General features: G+C 33.6%; 1 protein-coding gene across 2 annotated transcripts in view; it reads left to right on the top strand.

The window, feature by feature from the left end:
* NIPBL (NIPBL cohesin loading factor) overlaps positions 1–20,891 on the top strand; it is a 205,418-nt gene that overhangs the window by 84,519 nt on the left and 100,008 nt on the right. For both annotated transcript variants that reach the window (XM_082724196.1, XM_082724197.1), the window contains exons 2-8: positions 4,878–5,020; positions 6,954–7,119; positions 9,520–9,647; positions 13,157–13,256; positions 13,806–13,957; positions 17,348–17,508; positions 18,837–18,933. In XM_082724196.1, coding sequence (XP_082580322.1) covers positions 4,957–5,020; positions 6,954–7,119; positions 9,520–9,647; positions 13,157–13,256; positions 13,806–13,957; positions 17,348–17,508; positions 18,837–18,933 — 868 coding nt within the window. In that variant the 5' untranslated portion in view covers positions 4,878–4,956. The remainder of the gene's footprint in view (positions 1–4,877; positions 5,021–6,953; positions 7,120–9,519; positions 9,648–13,156; positions 13,257–13,805; positions 13,958–17,347; positions 17,509–18,836; positions 18,934–20,891) is intronic.

Below are 20,891 nucleotides of genomic sequence, written 5' to 3'. Positions count from 1 at the left end.
GTTATCCTCTGTGGATCATTTTCATAACTATAGCTATAATTCTGACTGCTTTTGTCAGTTCAAAAATTTCCAACTTTCTATTTTATAGACTTCTCCAACTAGATGCTCAATAAATGCTATCATTTCTAGTGTTTTTCACTAGTAAAGTCTTCAGACAAGATTGTACACATTTCTTGGTTATGAGTTACTTACACTGGCTGTCCGGGAAGTTTATCTACCATCAAATTCTGAGAGCACCTTTTATTCCAGATCCATCCCAATTTGAATATTATTATTATAACTTCTACCAATAATTTTATATTTGCATTTCTTTTGTTTGTATACAGAAACCATAAATTTTTTTTTTAAGATTTTATTTAATTATTTGACAGAGAGAGATCACAAGCAGGCAGAGAGGCAGACAGAGAGAGATGAAGGGAAGCAGGCCCCCTGCTGAGCAGAGAGCCCCATGCGGGACTTGATCCCAGGACCCCGGGATCATGACCTGAGCTGAAGGCAGTGGTTTAACCCACTGAGCCACCCAGGCGCCCCAGAAACCATAAATTTTAAGTGGAATTAAATGAGCAAAGAACCAGGGCCTTTAAAAATCTTGTCAGGCGCTAAGGTGTCCACATCAGATTCATTATAATGGGTTGAAATGAGAATTTACCATATCTTCTACTAATTAAGGATTATTTTAATTAACCCACTCTAAAATAAACTAAATGATTTCTTAGTTTGTGTTTTATTTAGTTCTTGGTATTACAAAGATTAGGTTTTTTCCTTACTCTTCACTGCCAGTATTTACTTCAGGTACCTTATCATTTAAGTAATTGTGGGTGTGTATGCCTAGAGCTGGTATACATGTTTGTAATACTATGGTGAAATATATACTGAAATTTCAAATGATTTATAATCTTTCTGAAAGTAAGGATTTATGTATATTATTGGAAAGATACCTTCTTCCTAATTCACCCCTTTTTCTCCTCTGTTTTCCCAGATGTGTGTTTTTCAGTTTGTAATACTGCTAACTTTCTGGATAACTTATTATATGCCAGGTAGCGCATCAAATGATTTACATGAATTATTTTGTTGCATTCTCATCAGCGCTTAGGAGGTGGGCTTCGCGGTAACTCTTCCATTTCTTTAGTTGGCAGCTTTGAAACTGCTTTTCCTTGGTGCCCCCCAATTAGACATTTTACCTGGAGTCACAAATCAGTGTGCAATGTAAATTTATATTTCTGTTCCTTCCATCCCTCTCAGTGTTGATCTCAATCCACTAATTTTATTTTATAATTCACTAATTGGACACCATTCACAGATTTTAAGTATGTAAATAAAGCACTGCCTTAAGCGACAGTTCTTCAGCACTCATTCTAGTCTCCTTTTGCAGTTGGTTACCATTTCCTTCTGAGCACATTGTTCCCCAAAGATAATGACTTTCAGCTTCAGTTTCAGCAGTTTCATAAAAGACAGTGTACTTTCACAGAGCCAGGTAGACCAAACATTGCCCAATCCAGAGCTAGAAGTGTCATGTTAGAGTTCTGCATATTCATTTTTAGAATTCTAGGAATGCTCTTTCTTGATGTACTCTGGTCACTTTCCAGTATAGGCAGCAGTATTTTCACAAATTACTCATATTCATCAACATCTGTGACTTTAGTAAAAATTATGAGTCCATTTCTACCAAAGTCTTCTGCTGTCCTTCAGAAGCGTGGCTTCCAATGAATTCAGCATAGTTCAGCAGTTGAGGTATAAATATATTTGTCAGTAGTCCCCTACTCAGTCTATACAAGCACTTTAAACCAAACAAGCATTGTTGCTCTCCTTTCTCTCCCCACTTCCAGTTTTCAGTTGACACCACAGTATTAACATGCTTTGTTATATCAATAAGAAAAGTACAACAATCTTTTGGTTTGATTTATTGATCTCCTAATTTGTACATGGTAACTAATTATATCATTTTTGTACTAAAATATTCCTAGCTAGCCTTGGGTCTGCTTTACTTGTTACCTGAGGGAAAACAGAATGAAGTTGGTTAGCTCACAATAGACTGTGGCAGATTGTTCTCTATTGGTTCCCATCCTCCGAATTTAATAAATAACATGGTACTTGTTAATCTGCTTGAGTATGGCAATTTACATTTATAACAGTCATACAGGAATAACAAGCTGTTTTTGTTTGTGCTGTTCTGTACATCATTTGCACGCAGTTGTTTTTTCCCATTAATTACTAAGCATCAACTGTAACTTTTTTATTAGCCTAAACTTAGAAAAAAAGCCTGGGGGCGCCTGGATGGCTCAGTGGATTAAAGCTTCTTTAGCTCAGGTCATGATCCCAGGGTCCTGGGATCGAGCTCCACATCAGGCTCTCTGCTCCGTGGGGAGCCTGCTTCCTCCTCTCTCTCTGCCTGCCTCTCTGCCTACTTGTGATCCCTATCAAATAATAAATAAAATCTTAAAAAAAAAAAAAAAGAAAGAAAAGTCTGTTGCGTTTTGCATTTTGATGACTTCTGTCAGGTTTTAAAATTTTTTTTTAAGTGCTTAATACAGCTGATAAATTTACAGTGTTTACTTAAATTTATTTAGTGTTGTTAAAAAATCAAATTGATAACTTCAAAGAGTAAAGTCCACAGTGTAGCAAGGACAGTTGTAAGATAGCCAGTCATAATTATATTTTTCCTATACCTTCTCCTGTGCTATTTCCTATACTGTTTCCTTTTAGCAGGCTCCTACTAACAAACTTTATGTCATTCATTCCTCAAAAGAAAGCAGTGTTGTTTCCTGGGCTGGCTATTAGAAAAGAATGTACATATAAAGGACATAACTTTAAGGGGGGGGGGAGGAAATAATTATCAAATAGACAAGGTAGTTGTTACCTGTAGAAGGAACTAGGATGATTACTTCTCAGATGGTTGTTGTATGGATGTTTCCTTTATAACTCTGTTAAACCGTGCATACATGTTTTATGAACTTCGGTCAACATGTATCAATAATCAAAGTGAGGAAAAAGAAAACTCCTGATTTTAGCTGCCTATATACTTCTACTTTTTAAAATTGTTTTAAGATTTGTTTATTTGAGAGAGAGAGAGTAGGGGGAAGGGCAGAGGGAGAAACTTTCAAGCAGACTACCCACTAAGTGTGGAGCCTTGTCACGGGGCTTTATCCCACAACCCATGAGATCATGACCTGAGCTGAAACCAAAGGTTGGACGCTTCAGTGACTGAGCCACCCAAGTGCTCCATGTATATTTCGACTTTAAAAAAAAAAAAAATTTATTTGCAAAGTTGCATTAAGATAGATGAGTAAGGGGAATTATTAGTGTTTTGAAGTTTACAACTCAAAAATCTTTTTTTTAATTTTTTTTATTTTTTAAGATTTTATTTATTTATTTGACAGAGAGAGATCACAAGTAGGCAGAGAGGCAAGCAGCGGGCTCCCCGCTGAGCAGAGAGCCCGATGTGGGACTCGATCCCAGGACCCTGAGATCATGACCTGAGCCGAAGGCAGCGGCTTAATCCACTGAGCCACCCAGGCGCCCCACAACTCAAAAATCTTAAAGGGTTCTTTTAAATAACAAGAAAATAGAGCCTCAAAAAAAATGTTTAAACTGCAAAATTATAATTCATTTTTCTATTGTAGCACTATCTCTCAGTTGACATGCAGTAGCCTTGTATTTACTGATGAACTTATTTATTTATTTATTTATTTGCTCATTCATTTATTTATTTATTATTTATTTAATAAAGGCATATCCTTGATTAATGTGCATATTATTCAAAATTGTATATTTCCAAAAAGGTTCTTTAGCTGGTACACTGTTAAAGGAACGATAAAGTTTCCAGAAAGCCACATATTGAAATTTAAGATGAGAAAATTTGGGAACATTGAACAGAATGGAAAACGTGTTTAGGAGTTTTACAGAATGTCTGTATACACAGACAGACACAGAATTACATTATAAAAACTGAATATTTAAGTCAACTAAGTCATACAGGAACACTAAGATGTTAACACATTTCTCTGTCCTTCCTGTGGTTATATATTAATTATGTGATTGGTTGATATTAAGAAGCTTGCAGTGGTAATTGTGAAGACAAGGTAAGTATAGTAACATTATAGAAGAACAAAACACAACTTTCAAAAAATGTCACAAAGGACTATGTATTTACATATATTACATATTTTATTAATATATTGTATAATATATTAAATATATTGAAAATATTCAATTTATTTTATACATTTATATATATTTTTATGTTATATATATATTTTATCTGAGGTTTCATGAACTACTAGGAACTTGCCCTAGATCTTGAAGAATTAAAGGATTTGAACTAAAGTAAGGGTGGGCTATCGAGGTAGGGAGATACATAAGGAAATAAATAAAAATGTGAAAACACAAGGTAGATTCAAGATAATCTGTTCAGCTTTGTTGAAAAGGATGGTTTATGTAGAGAGTAGTGAGAGACATAGCAAGGCAAGTTAAAGCTGGGTTTTAGTGTGTCTGTGATATGGATTATTATAGTGCTTGTCAAAATTGAGTATCCCAGTTTAGTAATACAGCCTACTGGTTACACAGACTCTTGAGCCAGATTGCTTGGGTTCTACTCTTTCCTCCACAAGTTACTTTAAACTCTCTGTAAATTAATTCCCTCATTAGTAAAATTCAGAAAATAATAGTACCTGCCTTACATTGTTGTGAGAACTAAATGAGTAAATACATGCAAAGCACTTTGCAGCGCCTAATATGTTGGAAGTATATATGAATGGTAGCTATTATTGTTATATAGGTTAACAAACAAGAAAATCAGAAAATCTTATTTTTTGTAGGCATTTCCCCAATGGTATTATATTTGACATATTTTTACAAATAATTGTCTGTTTTTGTTGCAGTGTTTGGGAAATGGGAAGTAATGACAGCTGGCACCTGAACTAAGTACTTTTATAGGCAACACCATTCCAGAACTTCAGGATGAATGGGGATATGCCCCATGTCCCCATTACTACTCTTGCGGGGATTGCTAGTCTCACAGACCGTAAGTTTGTTAATTTATCTAATTTATGTTCTATTCTGTGTTAACAATGATTTTAAGAGAGACTGGAAAAAATTATTTGTAGTTGTCATAAATAACAAATTATTTCAGATACTAGATTTTGAATGACAAGCATCATTACTTTCTTTGGTTTATTGGCATACATGTGAAAATAACAAAGTGTAGTCAGCTAATAGGTAATCAGACCTTTATTTCTGTTTCATCCTAAAGATGCATTAAGAAATGGTGGCGTTTGTTTGTTTAAAGGTCTTAACACAATGAAGGGATAAATGCAAAAGTAAAGACCAAAGATGAGACAAAGCAGTAAAGAAAAATCAAAACTGAAGAAGCATGGATTTATATATAGGAGCAAATACAGACTTTTTAAAAAGCATTTCTAGAAATGGTAACTGAAACAGTCCTTTCTAGAAGAAGGTTTGATAGCCCAAGTTAATCTAATTTCTTAGCAATGTTCATTTTGGATGTCCTCTTCAGTAATCTGTTGGAGTGTGCTATAGATATCAGCAGCCCATTTTACTCTGATCATTTAAGTTTAAAGAGTTTTGTCATTCTTTTGAGATTTACTTGGTGTAACACAGTTTTTTAGGGACTCTATCTTATGGTAGCCAACTCTAACTTTAATTCTTAGTCCCTGGGTAATGGCACAAAAAGCAACCCCAATGTTAGTCCCTGTGTCATCCTATCTGAGTAAATAAAGAGAAAAAGAGATACAAGAGGAAAAAGTAGAAAGTGAGAACATGACATTATGCAAACTTTGGGGCTTTATAGTAAAGGAACTATGAGAAAATAACTTTAAGAAGTGTTTTTATCTGTGTTCATTAGTCTTTACTGAATAAGAAAATAGCTGGTGGAGTTAGGATAATAAAGGTAAGAAAACTTCTGAAACTGTCTTTAGTTTTTGTTGTCATTTTGTTACAGGTAAGACACAAATTCATAAAATATGTAAGAGTGTCAAATCAGATATACTACCAGGAATTTACTTTTGGTTGTCCTCCCCATTATCTCAACTCTACCTTATATTTTAAAAGTTAGCCCAATAAATACTACTTATTAAGTAATAATCTGTTTCCTGTATTTTTATTAATTAAAAAACCTGTTCTGTTAGCCACTGGGATGAGCAGCCTGTAGCACTGTGTATAGGTGATTAGAAATTAAGCCAAAAACAAAGATACGTTAATTAACTTTCTTAACTTTTACTTTAGACAGATGAATAGATTTCCATTATTTGAAGACAAATAGCTGAATTTAAACTACTATATAAACACTTATGTCCTTTTGTTTTCTGTTAGACTAAAATGAAGAGAGGAGAGAACTATTTAGGAATTTATAACTGAAAGCACAATTCCTTAGTTATTTGGCTTCCACTAGAACCCCTATTCTATAATGAATGTTCTTCTGCTGAAGTGATCTATTTATTTTTTTATATATACTTAAGCTTTTTAAAAACTTATTACTTGTCTAAATATCAGGTGAGGAGTTGGGTGTAGTTACTTGGTTTATTTATATGGGATTACTAATGATTCTGATAAATCTCAGAAGCAAAAGTAAATGAGATCAATGAATGTATTCTTAATTCTTAGAAGTTACCTTTTAACTCTACCTTTTTGGCTATTTGTTTTTTAAGTGAATAAAGATTTAAGGTGTGAAAAGTCATGCATATAAGGAGTTGAGTTTTATTCTTAGGGAGTAATAAACTCTGTTATTGCCCAAGTGATGATTCGGGGTTTTACAGAGTTGATTGGGGTTTGTGGGGGATGGGTGGGAGGTAGAATGCCTTTTAATAATTTGTCCCATTGATATTTATAACTTATTTTTAGTCCCAAAGTATTTGTAAATAAGTATTTTATAAGCAAATATTATAAAAAGTCTTCTTATAGCCACTCACTTTCTAATAATGTGATTTTATTCCAAATAGTCCTGAACCAGCTGCCTCTTCCATCCCCTTTACCTGCTACAACTACAAAGAGCCTTCTCTTTAATGCACGAATAGCAGAAGAGGTGAACTGCCTTTTGGCCTGTAGGGATGATAATTTGGTTTCACAACTTGTCCATAGCCTCAACCAGGTATCAACAGATCACATGTAAGTATAATTTAAAAGTGAAAGGTTTGGTCTAAGAGAGTCTGTATTCCTGGTTTTATTCTATATTTCAGAAAATTAACAAACACTGTTTAATTTTAAAATATATGAATAGGGACACCTGCATGACTCAGTGGGGTTAAGCATCTGCCTTCTGCTCCGGGCATGATCTCAGGGTCCTGGGATTAAGTTCCCGCATCCGGCTCTCTGCTGAGCAGGGAGTTTGCTTCTCCCTGGCCCTCTGCAGCTCCCCAAGTGTGTGTTCTCATGCTCTCTCTAAACAAATAAATAGTAATAATAATAAAATTATAAAAGGTAATAAAAAAAGGTAAACCCTTTATTTAAAAATAATATATAAAATATATGAATCTAAGTGAACCTTACAATGAGATTTAAATAGGCCATAGTTATTTTGAGACAATAGTGCTGACCCATGTAGCTATATGAAGGTCTTTTCAATTCTTTTTGAATAGCTTTGGGGTTAATCAAGGTAGATCTGTGCAAGGGGCCTTAAAGTTGCTCAAGAAGCTGTCTCCTCCTTGATATTGCTAGAGTGGTTAGAATTCCCAAGTACCAGGGACTGTACTGCTAGCTTTATTTGGAATAGGCTCACATGCATTCCATGGGAACCTAACCATAACTCAATGACGGACTCCATGGATGGCTACTACAAAATAGGGAGTAATTTTCCCCAGGATTTATCATACCATCTGAACATAAGTGTGTATTTTCACACAATAGATTTTTTTAAATAATATAAATTATATAGCTTATTTATAAAATTTTTGCATATGAATATACTTTGAAAAATTTTTACTACAGAACTAGTACATACTTATAATATCTTAACAACACAGAAATATAAAAAAGTTAAATCTCTCAGGATGCCTGGTTGGCTCAGTAGGTAGAGCATGTGACTCTTGATCTCAGAGTTTTAAGTTCCAAGCCCCACACTGGGTGTAGGATTATTTAAAAATAAAATCTTAAAAAAAAAAAAAGTTAAAATTACTATTCCTATCCCTTCACATCTCATTATACAGTGGTACTCATGTATCCTTTCTTTAGTTTTTGCTTTTTATTTATTTTTTTTTTTTTAAGATTGATTGATTGATTGATTGATTTGAGAGACAGTATGTGAAGTGGAGGGGGAGGCAGAGGGAGAAAAAGAATCTTGAAGCAGGCTGCCTGCTAAGCATGGAGCCTAACACGGGGCCCAGTCCCAGGACCCTGAAATCATGACTGAGCCAAATCAAGAGCTCAACTGACTGAGCCACCCAGATGCCTCTAATTTTTGCTTTTTAATTTAAAGATTCATTATTTAAAGGAATGAGGATAAAGCACATTATAATGGAGATGTGATAACTGTCACAGTAATATACTAAATTTGAATTTTTTGATGGAGAAAAAGAAATAATTAGTAAAAATCAGAAGGAAATGTAATACTAATACTTTGTCCCTCCAGAAATTCATCAGTGTCTAAATATTGTGTCAACAATTATCACCAAATATTTAAAATATTTAAAAAGGGAAGTAGCACATACACATTTGTGATTTATTTTATGGAAAGCTGCTTTAAGACTGCCCCCAGAAATTTATTGAAATTTATCATTGGACACCATTTTTATAAATCTTTCTTATTAGATTTAATTAGTGGAACAGAGACATGTAGAATATAAAATTAAAAACACTATGTATATTTAATTTTATCATTTATGTTCCATTGTTGTAAATTTAATTTGCTACTTACTTTTAAGTTTATTGAAAATTACAACTATGCTTGACTAGTTGCGTGGGGTTTTTTTTGCTCCCAGATGACTTTATTTGAGAAAAGAATATTAGATGGAAAAATTGCGTAACCTCTGGGTCTTATCTTAACCAATGTGGCAGCATTATTTTATTCAGAGGACATACTCAAAAATGCAGACTCATATTCAAATGTAAGAGAGAAAATATATTCTAAGCCCAAACCTCAGCTTCTATGCATAATTATCATCTCTGTACCCTTTCATTATTTTAAATAGTTTAGAGTTGATTCTATTTTCTACTTTGAAACTAATGTGAACATTCTTAAATAAACTCATAGTTCATAAAATAATGTTTGAGGCTTTTTTTTTCCTTTTTAGGGGGGCTTTTTTTCCTCTTTTTAAAATAAAATGGGGGAAAAGTTTTTCCTTAGAAGAATTCCTATCATTTTTGATAATTCTGTTCCAGGAATAGCATCTTCAAAAATCCATGAAGTTTTTGGACATCTTTTGTGATTTTTTTTTTTTAATGCCATAGATTTTTTTATTTTCTACTTAAATCTTTTCTGAATTTCACTAGTGAATTGCTATCTAACTAATATCGAATAGGGAATTCTTATTCACTATTCTGATTTTTGATGTTTATCTTTTTTAATTCCAGAGAGTTAAAAGATAACCTTGGCAGTGATGATCCAGAAGGCGACATACCAGTCTTGTTGCAGGCCGTCCTGGCAAGGAGTCCTAATGTTTTCAGGGAGAAAAGTATGCAGAACAGATATGTACAAAGTGGTGAGGTTTTTCATTGATTTTCATATTATATTTTTTTGTGGGTCTCTTGTCAGAGCTTGCTTCATATGTAATTAAATTCAGGTGTCTCCTTTAATATGGTAGCCTATCATCTATGAAGTTGATAACTTGAATCCAGCCAAGAATAAGAAGGAAACTAAATGGCTGTTAATATTCTTACAGTTTAATATGTAACTAAATTCCTTGGGAATTAGACAAAGCTAAAGTATATTTTGTTAGATATTTCAGAATGCATTCATTCACTTAATCAAAGAGCTTTAGAAGTCTTTTTATTTTAGAAAATCATGGAATTGGTATGAAAGAAGTCTTTTCATTAATCATATAATAAAAATATTTGCAGAGCTTTTCAACATGCAGTACTTGTATAATTGTACCAAGTTTTAGTTAGTACTGATGATTAATCACATTCATAGTTAAATAGTAAATTGGTATAACACTTCTGTTGCCTTAGTAACAGAAAAGTAGGTTATAAGTATTATTGTTATTAAGGAAAAAACCTATTTATAATAAATACCATAAAAAGCATAAAAATATATTCAATATAGATATGATTTTTATGTAGTCAGGGAGTACCCATGAGCATTTGTATTGAATCTCTCAAGCCCACGTACTTATTTGGCTCTCAAGATTAAAATAGTCAGAAAGGAATAGTTCAGACAATTCAAGTCCAACTTAGTTAACAGACGAATTATATTCAAGAATATTGCCAGATTGGGGCGCCTGGGTGGCTCGGTGGGTTAAGCCTCTGCCTTCAGCTCAGCTCCTGGGATTGAGCCCCACATCCTGCTCTCTGCACAGCAGGGAGCCTGCTCCCCTCCCACCCCGCCCCCCATAGCTCTGCCTGCTTGTGGTCTCTGTCAAATGAATAAATAAAATATTTAAAAAGAAAAAAAAGAATATTGCCAGATTTATTGGCAGTACCTCTGTGAAGCCCTCCACTCCATTTCCTAATCTTGTATTTGAGTGTGAGTTGTGTTTTTAAAGCAATTGCATAGTTAACTCTTCATTCTCCAAAGTGAGTCTGTGGAAGTTCTTCTGCCCAAACCCCCTGTCTGCAAATCGAAGGCAGGTTTGCAGGACACTGTTTCTTCACCAGAACTAACAAGATAGATTGCACTAGGAGGAGACAGATAGGAATGGTGAAAGTAAATAGAGAATTACTTTGATAATTGATTCTTCACCAGAACCAACAAGCTAGATTGCAGTAAGAGGAGACAGATAGGAATGGTGAAAGTAAATCTAGAATTAAAGGCTCTGGAAGAATGTTGCAATGAAAGAAAATATGGAGAGATCATTGATTGGAAGAGAAACTTACAGGATAGGAGCATTAAGTATAAGATAATGAGTAGATATAAAATTGAATAAAGGGGACACCTGGGTTGCTCAGTTGTTAAGCATCCGCCTTCAGCTCCTCATAATCCCAGGATCCTAGGATCGAGTTCCATATCGGGCTCCCCGCTAGGCGGGGAGCCTGCTTCTCCCTCTCCTAAGTCCTCTGCTTGTGTTCCCTCTTTCACTGTGTCTCTATCAAATAAATAAATAAAATTTTTTAAAAAATAAAATAAAATTCAATAAGAAAAGTCTTCCAAAATTATTTACAATACATTTTGTAACATTTTAAAATATTTAATTTGGGTAGTAAATCACCCTAATAAAAAACATTTTGTTACATTTTAAAATATTTAATTTGGGTAGTAAATCACCCTAATAAAAAAACATTTAGAGTATTTACCTTTCAGTCACACATTTTGTATTTTATACTACCTGATATCTTAGTCAAAAACATTGACTTCTTCATATCATACTTCGTGAAAACATAAACTTAGCATTAAAAAAATGAATTGATACATTGCATATTACGATTTTTTTTCCAAGCGTTTCCCTGGTGATATTTGGCTTTAAAACTTGAAAAGGTGATTCTTGGTTGCTAAATGTAAATGTGAGTCACACATATGGAGCATATTTAATAATAATGCAAATCACTTTATTCATAGTTCTTTGGAACTTTGAGATAATCAGAAAGGACTATTAGAAATTCCATTTGCCCCTTTTTAAATAAAGCCATTGCTGTCAAACTAGTAATTCCAGCTTGTTCCAGACTGTTAATTCAGGGGAAACATTTTTTAACTCTCATCTCCTAGAGGATTGCCCTCCTTCTCAAAAAAAACCAATAATTATAGTAATTAAATTATTAAGCTGTGGAACGTATGATTTACTACTGAATTTGAGTTGGAAGAGAAAGCTTAGAAGTTAATTTCGACTGCATGTAAAAGAAAACACATTATTAGTGATAAATTCTGAGGTGATTTTGAGCCCTCTTCTCATTCAACTGTTGTTTCAGAACTAGAATCCCTACTGCAGTATTACTGGCAAATGAACATGTAACTTCTGTTTGAATGTTTTTGGTGAAAGGCAATTTTCATATCAATAGCAGGAAATGGAATTTAAGAATATAATGTGATGCTTAAAGCTCCCCAAAAGATAAGCTATACATAAGAAAGTTCAGGGTCACTGATTTTGTATTTGATTTTAAAATGTCGGGGCGCCTGGGTGGCTCAGTGGGTTAAGCCGCTGCCTTCGGCTCAGGTCATGATCTCGGGGTCCTGGGATCGAGACCCGCATCGGGCTCTCTGCTTAGCAGGGAGCCTGCTTCCCTCTCTCTCTCTCTCTCTCTGCCTGCCTCTCCATCTACTTGTGATTTCTGTCAAATAAATAAATAAAATCTTAAAAAAAAAATAAAATAAAATGTCTAAATAACTGAATTTTTCTGTATCTCCTGTATAACAAAATGTCATTTGTGTAATAAATGAACAGTGTCTACCTTAAAAAGAAATATGAGAATCTTAAAGCTGTCCTCACAATTTTATTCTTTAATCAAATATTCATTTAATCCTTACTATGTGGCAAAGAATTATTGTGGAAGAGGGAATAGGAGCATTCTGTTTCACATCAAAACATTCAGATGGAAATTGCAGCAACTCAAAACTTTGGGCCCCTCAATAAAATAGTATTTTTTAAAACTGAAATCTGTGAAATGAGTGAAACAAGTGGTTCTGTGAAATAAAGCCTTAAAGACTGGAGATGTCTATAATAAAGTAGTTCATGTAATGGAAAAAACACCTAAGGACCAACTGTAGGAGGAATTGTGTAGTATTTGTTTACAGGTTAGATAAAGTGACTTCTAAAGGTTCTTTTCAATTGTAAGGCTAAATGATCAGACATTAAGTAATCAAGTAAAAAAATTTTTTTTATTAAATCTCTGTCTCTGGTCCTGGATTAGTCACATAGTAAAAGGATGTTTTGGTAAAATTGGTTGAACTTGAAACTTGATTTCTCTATTTTGCTCTTCAAAATGAACATGTGGGTCAAAAAAGGGAAAGAACAGAAAGAACTTTTGAATGTTTGTGATAGAGCAATTGCTTTAAATTATTTAAAAGATATTTTACCATTAAAAGAAAATAACATGCTTTCCATTTTTATGTGATATGTAGGAATGATGATGTCTCAGTATAAACTTTCTCAGAATTCCATGCACAGTAGTCCTGCATCTTCCAATTATCAACAAACCACTATCTCACATAGCCCCTCCAGGTAATATATGCATCATTTTATGAAGTATTATTTTCTGTGATGAATATGCTTTTGAATGTACACTGTATACATACCTTTAGGTAATGGTGAATTATATGTAGTTGAAAAATTAGGATGCTTTGCTTCTTAAGTAGTAATTCACATGAACATTTGTCTTAAAATGTCAGATGCAGAAATGTTCTAATATACTAATTGAACTATCATCTTAGTAACTTAAACTCATACAGACAAAGAATGTATTAAAATAATGTGTTTGAGATAATAAGAAAATTTATAGAGTAGAATTTAGGGAGCATGACTTTATCTTAAACAAATGGATGCTTTTATGCAAGTAAAATAAATGAATTACCTGTTTTTACAAATTGTTCGGTGTAACTCTTAAATTATGAATCAAGAATAATTTTTATATTCTCTGTTTTTCAAAATTTACTGTTTGCATATTTTGTTTTATACAAATCAGAGTTTGGAAAATTTTATGGCTGTGAAATTTCAAGGAATAACGTGTTTATTTCATTTTCTAATATTGTTTATTTGGATTTGGGGTTTTAGCCGGTTTGTGCCACCACAGACAAGCTCTGGGAACAGATTTATGCCACAACAAAATAGCCCAGTGCCTAGTCCATATGCCCCACAAAGCCCTGCAGGATACATGCCATATTCCCATCCTTCAAGTTACACAACACATCCACAGATGCAACAAGGTAAGAAGTTCGTTGTTTGTTTATAGGGAATGCCTGTAATTTCAGCAAATTTATTTTTTGTTTTTACGATTTTTAAAATACAAACTAAAACACCATCCTGAAATTCATCATTTGGGAGGTAAAAGGATCCCTGTCTTATGATTCTTTGGATTAGGTTATTATACAACTGAAATACCTAGTTATGAGATACCTATTACACAACTAGATACCTAGTTATGAAAATAGGAAATATTCTTATTTTTCTTAATTAGGCTTTCTTCTTACATAGCACTAAAGCTGAAAAAGAATTATGTTTTAAATGTTAGAGGATATATAATGTGCAAATTTTACTATAGACTAAATACAGTCTATAGTATATATATATAATATATACTATATTTATATATAATATATACTATAAATAAATGCTGATAGAGAAAATAATCTTAGATGCAAATATTTATGCAATTAGTTTACTAGTTCTCAGTTGAAATCAGTTGGTAATGTCTTTTTAAGGTTATATTGCTTTGGGACATATGTCATGGCTTCTAAATAATTTTTTATTGGTAATGTAAATAAAGTATATACTTAAATTTTTTTTAAAAGTATGCACTTTTTGAAAAATTTTTTAAAAGTACAAAAGGGAATACAAAAATTTGTGTGTTTTTGTCCCCCATAATTAACAGCAAATTTTTTTTTCTAAAGATTTTATTTATTTATTTGACAGACAGAGATCCAAGTAGGCAGAGAGGCAGGCATAGAGAGGAGGAAGCAGGCTCCCCACTGAGCAGAGAACCCGATGCAGGGCTCGATCCCAGGACCCCGAGTTCATGACCTGAGCTGAAGGCAGAGGCATTAACCCACTGAGCCACCCAGGCGCCCCTTAACAGCAAATTTTTAACATTTGCATTCAGTTTCTGAGTGTATTCTTTTCTATATTGCATGGAATCAAATGTCCTTTACATAAACTTTTTAACTAACAGACTTCTAATTTAGTCATCAATCAAAACCGCCATCTTCTGGTTTCCCAAAACTAGTTAATGAAATATGAGGTTGAGACTATTTTATACACTAATTTAAGGGAAAATTAGGAGGCAGGTCACACATTTGACCTCCAACATTATAGAATTTAGAGTGCCGAACATGAGTATGTATGTATTTTGTATGTTCTTGTTACTTGTGAAGTATTAGTATACTCTGGCACACAAAATTGTAAGGAACATTTTAACTGTAATGAAAGAAAAATGTTAAAAGGACACATTTGTTTCTTAAGGAAATATCCACATGCACATTCATACATCTAGGAAAGAACGTCAACTTTTACTCTGATTGTTGTTTTTTAAACAAGATAAACCTAGCTTTTCCAGAAGTTGAAATCACAAAATCAAAAGAGAAATATTAGTTTGCACATTTGCCTGTTCAGTAATGAAACAGAATTATTGGAAATTCACTGATATTTGAGAAACTAAAAATGTTACTCAGGGATTAGCTCCACCTAGATACTAAGATTATCATAAGTAAGAAAATATAATGTGGAAGGAACAAGTGGGTAGGTAAATGGGACAGAAAAGAATCCAGAAATAAAGCAAATATATATATGGAAATTTAGAGTATGTGGAAGGTAACATTTACAACTTTTTTCAACTTAATGTTACAAAAATTTTAGCTGTGTAGAAAAGTTGAAAGATGAGCTCAGTGAACCCCTTCATCAACAGGCATCATAATTCTTTGCCATTAAATACATCTGCTAAGAAGAAGGAAGTTATATAAACACCAAATGTAATAATTCACCTCTAAAAAAAATAAGAACAGTTCTGTACAATCATTTAATATGCAATCTATATTCATTTATCACCAGTTGTCCCACATATGTCTCTCTTATCCCTTTTTTCTCTTCAAAACATGATCTGATTAGAGATGTGAATCAAAATTAAAATGAAATAAAATTTTATATTAACTCTATTAGTAAACATTTTTTAGTTGTGTGATACCTTAGTATCAACAAATGTGCAGGGAAATTTGAACTTCCTACATTCTTCATAGGGATATAAATTGGTACAATCTTTTTAGAGAGTATTTTGACAATATCATAATTCAAAATGTACCCAGTTTTATCTGTAAGTTCTACCATGTGCTGAGACAATTAGTTATCCATATGGAAAAAAGTAAAATTGAATTCCTGTCTCAACTACACAGAAAGATAAGCTGGATTAAAGACCTAAGTGTGACAAAAACAAAACTGAAAATTTTTAAAAAGAAAATGTAGAAGACTGTCTTCTTATGACTTGTGTTAAGGAGGAAATCTGAGTGGCTAGTAGACCATGAAAAGATGTGTGGCTTCACTATTAATCAAGGAAATGTAACAGTTAAAGTGACAATCAGACACTTTCCCATTCTCAGGTTGGCAAGGATATAAAGCAGTAAGATCTCTGATATACTGCCAGTGGAGTACAAATGGACATAAGTAATTTGGAAAGCTATTTGTTAATATTTAGTAAGGTTTTAAAATGGACATATCCAGGGGTACCTTGGTGGCTCAGTCAGTTAAGAGTCTGCCTTCAGCTCGGGTCATGATCTCAGGGTCCTGGGATTGAGCCCCAAGTTAGTCTCCCACCTCAGTGGGGAGCCTGCTTCTCCTTCTCTCTCTCCCTCTGCTGCTCCTGGTGCTTGTGCTCTCTCACTCTCTATGTCAATTAAATAAATAAAATCTTCTAAAAAAAATTAAAATGGGCGTATCCAGCAGTTTCACTCCTAGACACAGTTGTAAAAAAGTCATGTATAAGAATACAATACAGGTACATATATACATGTACAAGAATATGCATTGTTTATGACAGCAGAAATACTGAAGCAATTAAAACATTTAATGTAAGAATGGAATATTCATTTTTTATGTAATATTTACATTATGCAGCAGAATAGATCTGTTTACTTAAAATATGTGAATTTAATACTACATATAAAAATGGATAAAAAGCAAGTTAGAGAAGGATATATACATACATATAGTATACCATTTATATAAAGTTATATGTGAAACAGTGCTCTGAATTATTTAGGAAGATACTCATTTATAGTAAAGGCATAAAGATATTCATAGAGTAAACTGTGAATTCAGTATGGTGGTTACTTTTTTATGAAGTAAGGGGAAGGGAACAGAGGATAGGAATATGCATGTATATGAATATGATGCTCTCCATAAAGCATCAACCTTATCTGATGTTTTCTTTTCAAAAATGGATCGGAATGATGTGTTACAGTGTTAAGATTTGATCAAGCATTAGAGAGTACGTGAGTGCTCAATATATTATTTTTTCTTTAATTTCTGTATGCTTAAATATTTTGTGAACAATCATTATTTTAACAGTTTATTTTTATAAAGCCTTTTGTTTTTATTCTTATTAATTTCAGCATCAGTATCAAGTCCCATTGTTGCAGGTGGTTTGAGAAACATACATGATAATAAAGTTTCTGGCCCGTTGTCTGGCAATTCAGCTAATCATCATGCTGATAATCCTAGACATGGCTCAAGTGACGACTACCTACACATGGTGCACAGGCTAAGTAGTGACGTATGTAATATATTAGTTGTCATTGAGGTAATAAAATAGTGCTAATATTTGTTTCATAACCTATTTTGTGTTTTTTGGGGGTTTTGCTTTTTTTGGGGGGGGATTTACCTGGTCTTTATTTGGCACTTAGTATATTGGCACTTATGTATTCTTGAGGCTTAATCCCTCAAACTGCAAGTAACATATCTATCTAAGGGTTTCACAGAACAGGATTTTTAAAAATTATTTTTATTAATGTGTTATTATTTGCCCCAGGGGCACACGTATGTGAATCCTCAGGCTTACATACTTCACAGCACTCACCATATCACATACCCTCCCCAATGTCCATAATGCAACCACCTTCTCCAAACCACCCTGCCACCAGCAACCCTCAGTTTGTTTTGTGAGATTACGAATCTCTTATGTTTTGTCTCCCTCCCAATCCCAACTCGTTTCATAACCTATTTTGATTCCATGGTTTAAATGGTATCTACTGTATTTCAAGGGTGATACCAGGTGTGAGAATCTAGCAATGAACAATGTGGTTCCTATGTTCACAGAGCTTAGTCTCTAGTGAGGTTGGTAAACTGGCCAGTAGTTTGACCTACAACTAAGAATGGCTTTTACATTTTTAAACAACAACAAAGAACAGTATGTGACAGAAATTACATGTGGCTCACAAAGCTTAAAATATTTATTGTCTGTCCCTTTACAGAAGAAGTTTGCCAGTCCTTGGCTGTAGACATGTAGACATTTTGGTTCTTAATGAAATACAGTTTCATTTTTAAATACCTGTTCACACAAAAATGTTCCTTTAAATAATGAACCTTTATATATTAATACATAGTTCTTCTTACCTCTAAGACTTGCACATAACTTTATTCCCTGAAATTTAAGGTTGCTTTGATGTTTTAAGATAGTGCATATACTGGAATTGGTTTTGTGGTATTATCAGATAAGTTATATGTTATAGGTTTGGTGGTATTATCAGATAAGTTATATGTATATAATGATAACAAAGATGACCGTGCACTCTGCCCTCTAGACGTTTATAGTCTGGTAGGGTGTTCACAGCTCCTTATGTAGAAAATAGTTAAAAAAAAAATGGAGCATAGTAGTAATACCAGTTTTCTTATTCATTGCCACGCATAGGCTGTTGATTCTTTTGGATACAGTTTCAATTCCTCTAAGATTTTCCATGAAGAAAACAGGAAAGTGCAGAAGAATTATGCTTTTGAATACCAACACTTTACTTGTCAGTAGTTTATGTCTTTTATTGGTTTGTTTAAGATTTCTCTAAAGCCTCTCCTATCGTTTGGGGTATAAATTTTATACTCTGTTCTTAGGATGGAGATTCTTCAACAATGAGGAATGCTGCATCTTTTCCCTTGAGGTCTCCACAACCAGTATGCTCCCCTGCTGGAAGTGATGGAACTCCTAAAGGTATTATTGTAACTAAAATTTCCATCATTATTTCATATACACACATATATATATATGGATGTATTTTTTTTAATTGGGGTGGCAGAGAGAGAATCTTAGCAGGCTCTGCTCCCAGTGTGGAGCCCAACACAGGGCTCAGCCTCACAACATTGAGATTGTGACCTGAACTGAAATCAAAATTCGGGCACTTAAATCAACTAAGCCCTACAGCACCCTAGCATTTCCTATTTCAGGTTGAGTGAAGAACTCAAACTTCTTAGTTGCAGATACTGAAAACTATTCTTTATTGTTTTTCATTTATTAAGGAAAGAAACAAACCTGTAGTTATCCCTGTAAACTATTGATAGTGTTTTCAGATATATATACAGTATTGTTGTCACTGATAAATCCAATGGTCTTTTCAAACAGCAGCCTACTTATCCTCTCTTAAACATTTGAAATTATTGATCTGCTTTCCCCATCATTCACCTTCCTGAAAAAAACTTTTTTCATATCAAGTCCATTGGTTTTCCTCATACTTCTTTCATTTTTGTTTTTTTTTTTTCACTAGCTCTTCTATATCTTCTCTCATTCCTCAAGATTTCTGTTGTTGAACTTTTAATCTCCCATTGTACCTTTCTCCTTCGCTCTTTCACTTTCAGTTTTGGTAATAGCATTGATTACTTTTGTGAACAGGATTGCCAAATCAATGTCTTTGGCTCAGCCCTGTGTCCCAAGTTGTAATTTTTGGTTCAATTTCTTCATGTCTAGCTGGTATTTCAGATTCATTTTCAAGATTGTTCCCCCAGTTCTTTTTGCCATTCCAATTTAGTTTAATGACTTTATAGTCTTGAGCCATTGTTAAGTTGTCACTAATCTCCGGTGCCTGGCTGGCTCAGTTGGTTGAGCAACTGCCTTCAGCTCAGGTCATGATCCTGGAGTCCCCTGATTGAGTCCCGCCGGCATCCAGCTCCCTGGCTCAGCAGGGGGTCTGCTTCTCCTCTGACCTTACCCCTCATACTTGCTCTCTCTTATTCTCTGTCAAATAAATAAATAAAATCTTTTTTTAAAAAGGGAGAGAGGGGGGAAAAAAGTTGTCTTTCACCTCTCATGTAGCCACTTGTCAAAATCAAGCCCATTCTATTTTACCTCTCTAAATCTCTTAGATTTAGAAAAAATCTAAAATAGATTTAGAAAAAAATCTAAAGATAAAAAATCCTATCTTTTCAAGTTCTAAGTTAAATGGGTGATCTTCCGTGGATCCTTCTCCCATAATCTTCTTAAACCATTCATTAGTTTATATTTTTTCTAATAACTTATGCTGTCTTACGGACATGAATTTTATCTTTAATTTTCCAAAGAACCTTGTGTGGACTTTGGTGTATACTAGACTCATAAAATTTTGAATTTAAGTCCAAGTTTGGTCTTTTATTAGAAGTACTTAAAATTAAAGTATGATAATTTGAATTACCAGAGTTACTGGAAGAGAATATTGTATTCCATGTTAAAGAATTAGCTTTGTAATTAATTGCGATATAGCTAATAATAAATTTTCTCTATTCCTGAGAATTTCTAATTATAGCCTTCTAAATCATGGACTGGTGTGCCTCTTATTATAGAGATTTTTTTTTTCACAGATTGTCTCTAATCAAAGAGTTGGAACACATTCTTCCTGGGGTGAAAGTTGAACTTTTAAGAGCCATTCTTATTCTAGAATTCTATGAATTTTCAGGGATAAAAATAACTCAGCTTGTAAAAGAGAGAGCAACTTTCAGAATAACTCTATTTTAGGGTAGGCATCAAAGTTAGGTACATATCTCACAAGTATTATCAGGGTAAGAAATTATTCAGACTGCCAGGGAGGAGTAACAGTGGGATAGCTGGTTGATCTAGATAATCAGCCTATTTTTCCACTAACTCTTGAGAATGGTGGATGGATGGATGGTTGGTTGGATAACTTTAGATAGAAAGAGAAAACT

Source organism: Mustela nivalis (assembly GCF_964662115.1).
Source record: "Mustela nivalis genome assembly, chromosome: 3".
Classification (NCBI taxonomy): Eukaryota; Metazoa; Chordata; class Mammalia; order Carnivora; family Mustelidae; genus Mustela; species Mustela nivalis.
Note: the sequence above shows the minus strand (reverse complement) of the source record. Positions and strands in the feature narration are given on the sequence as shown.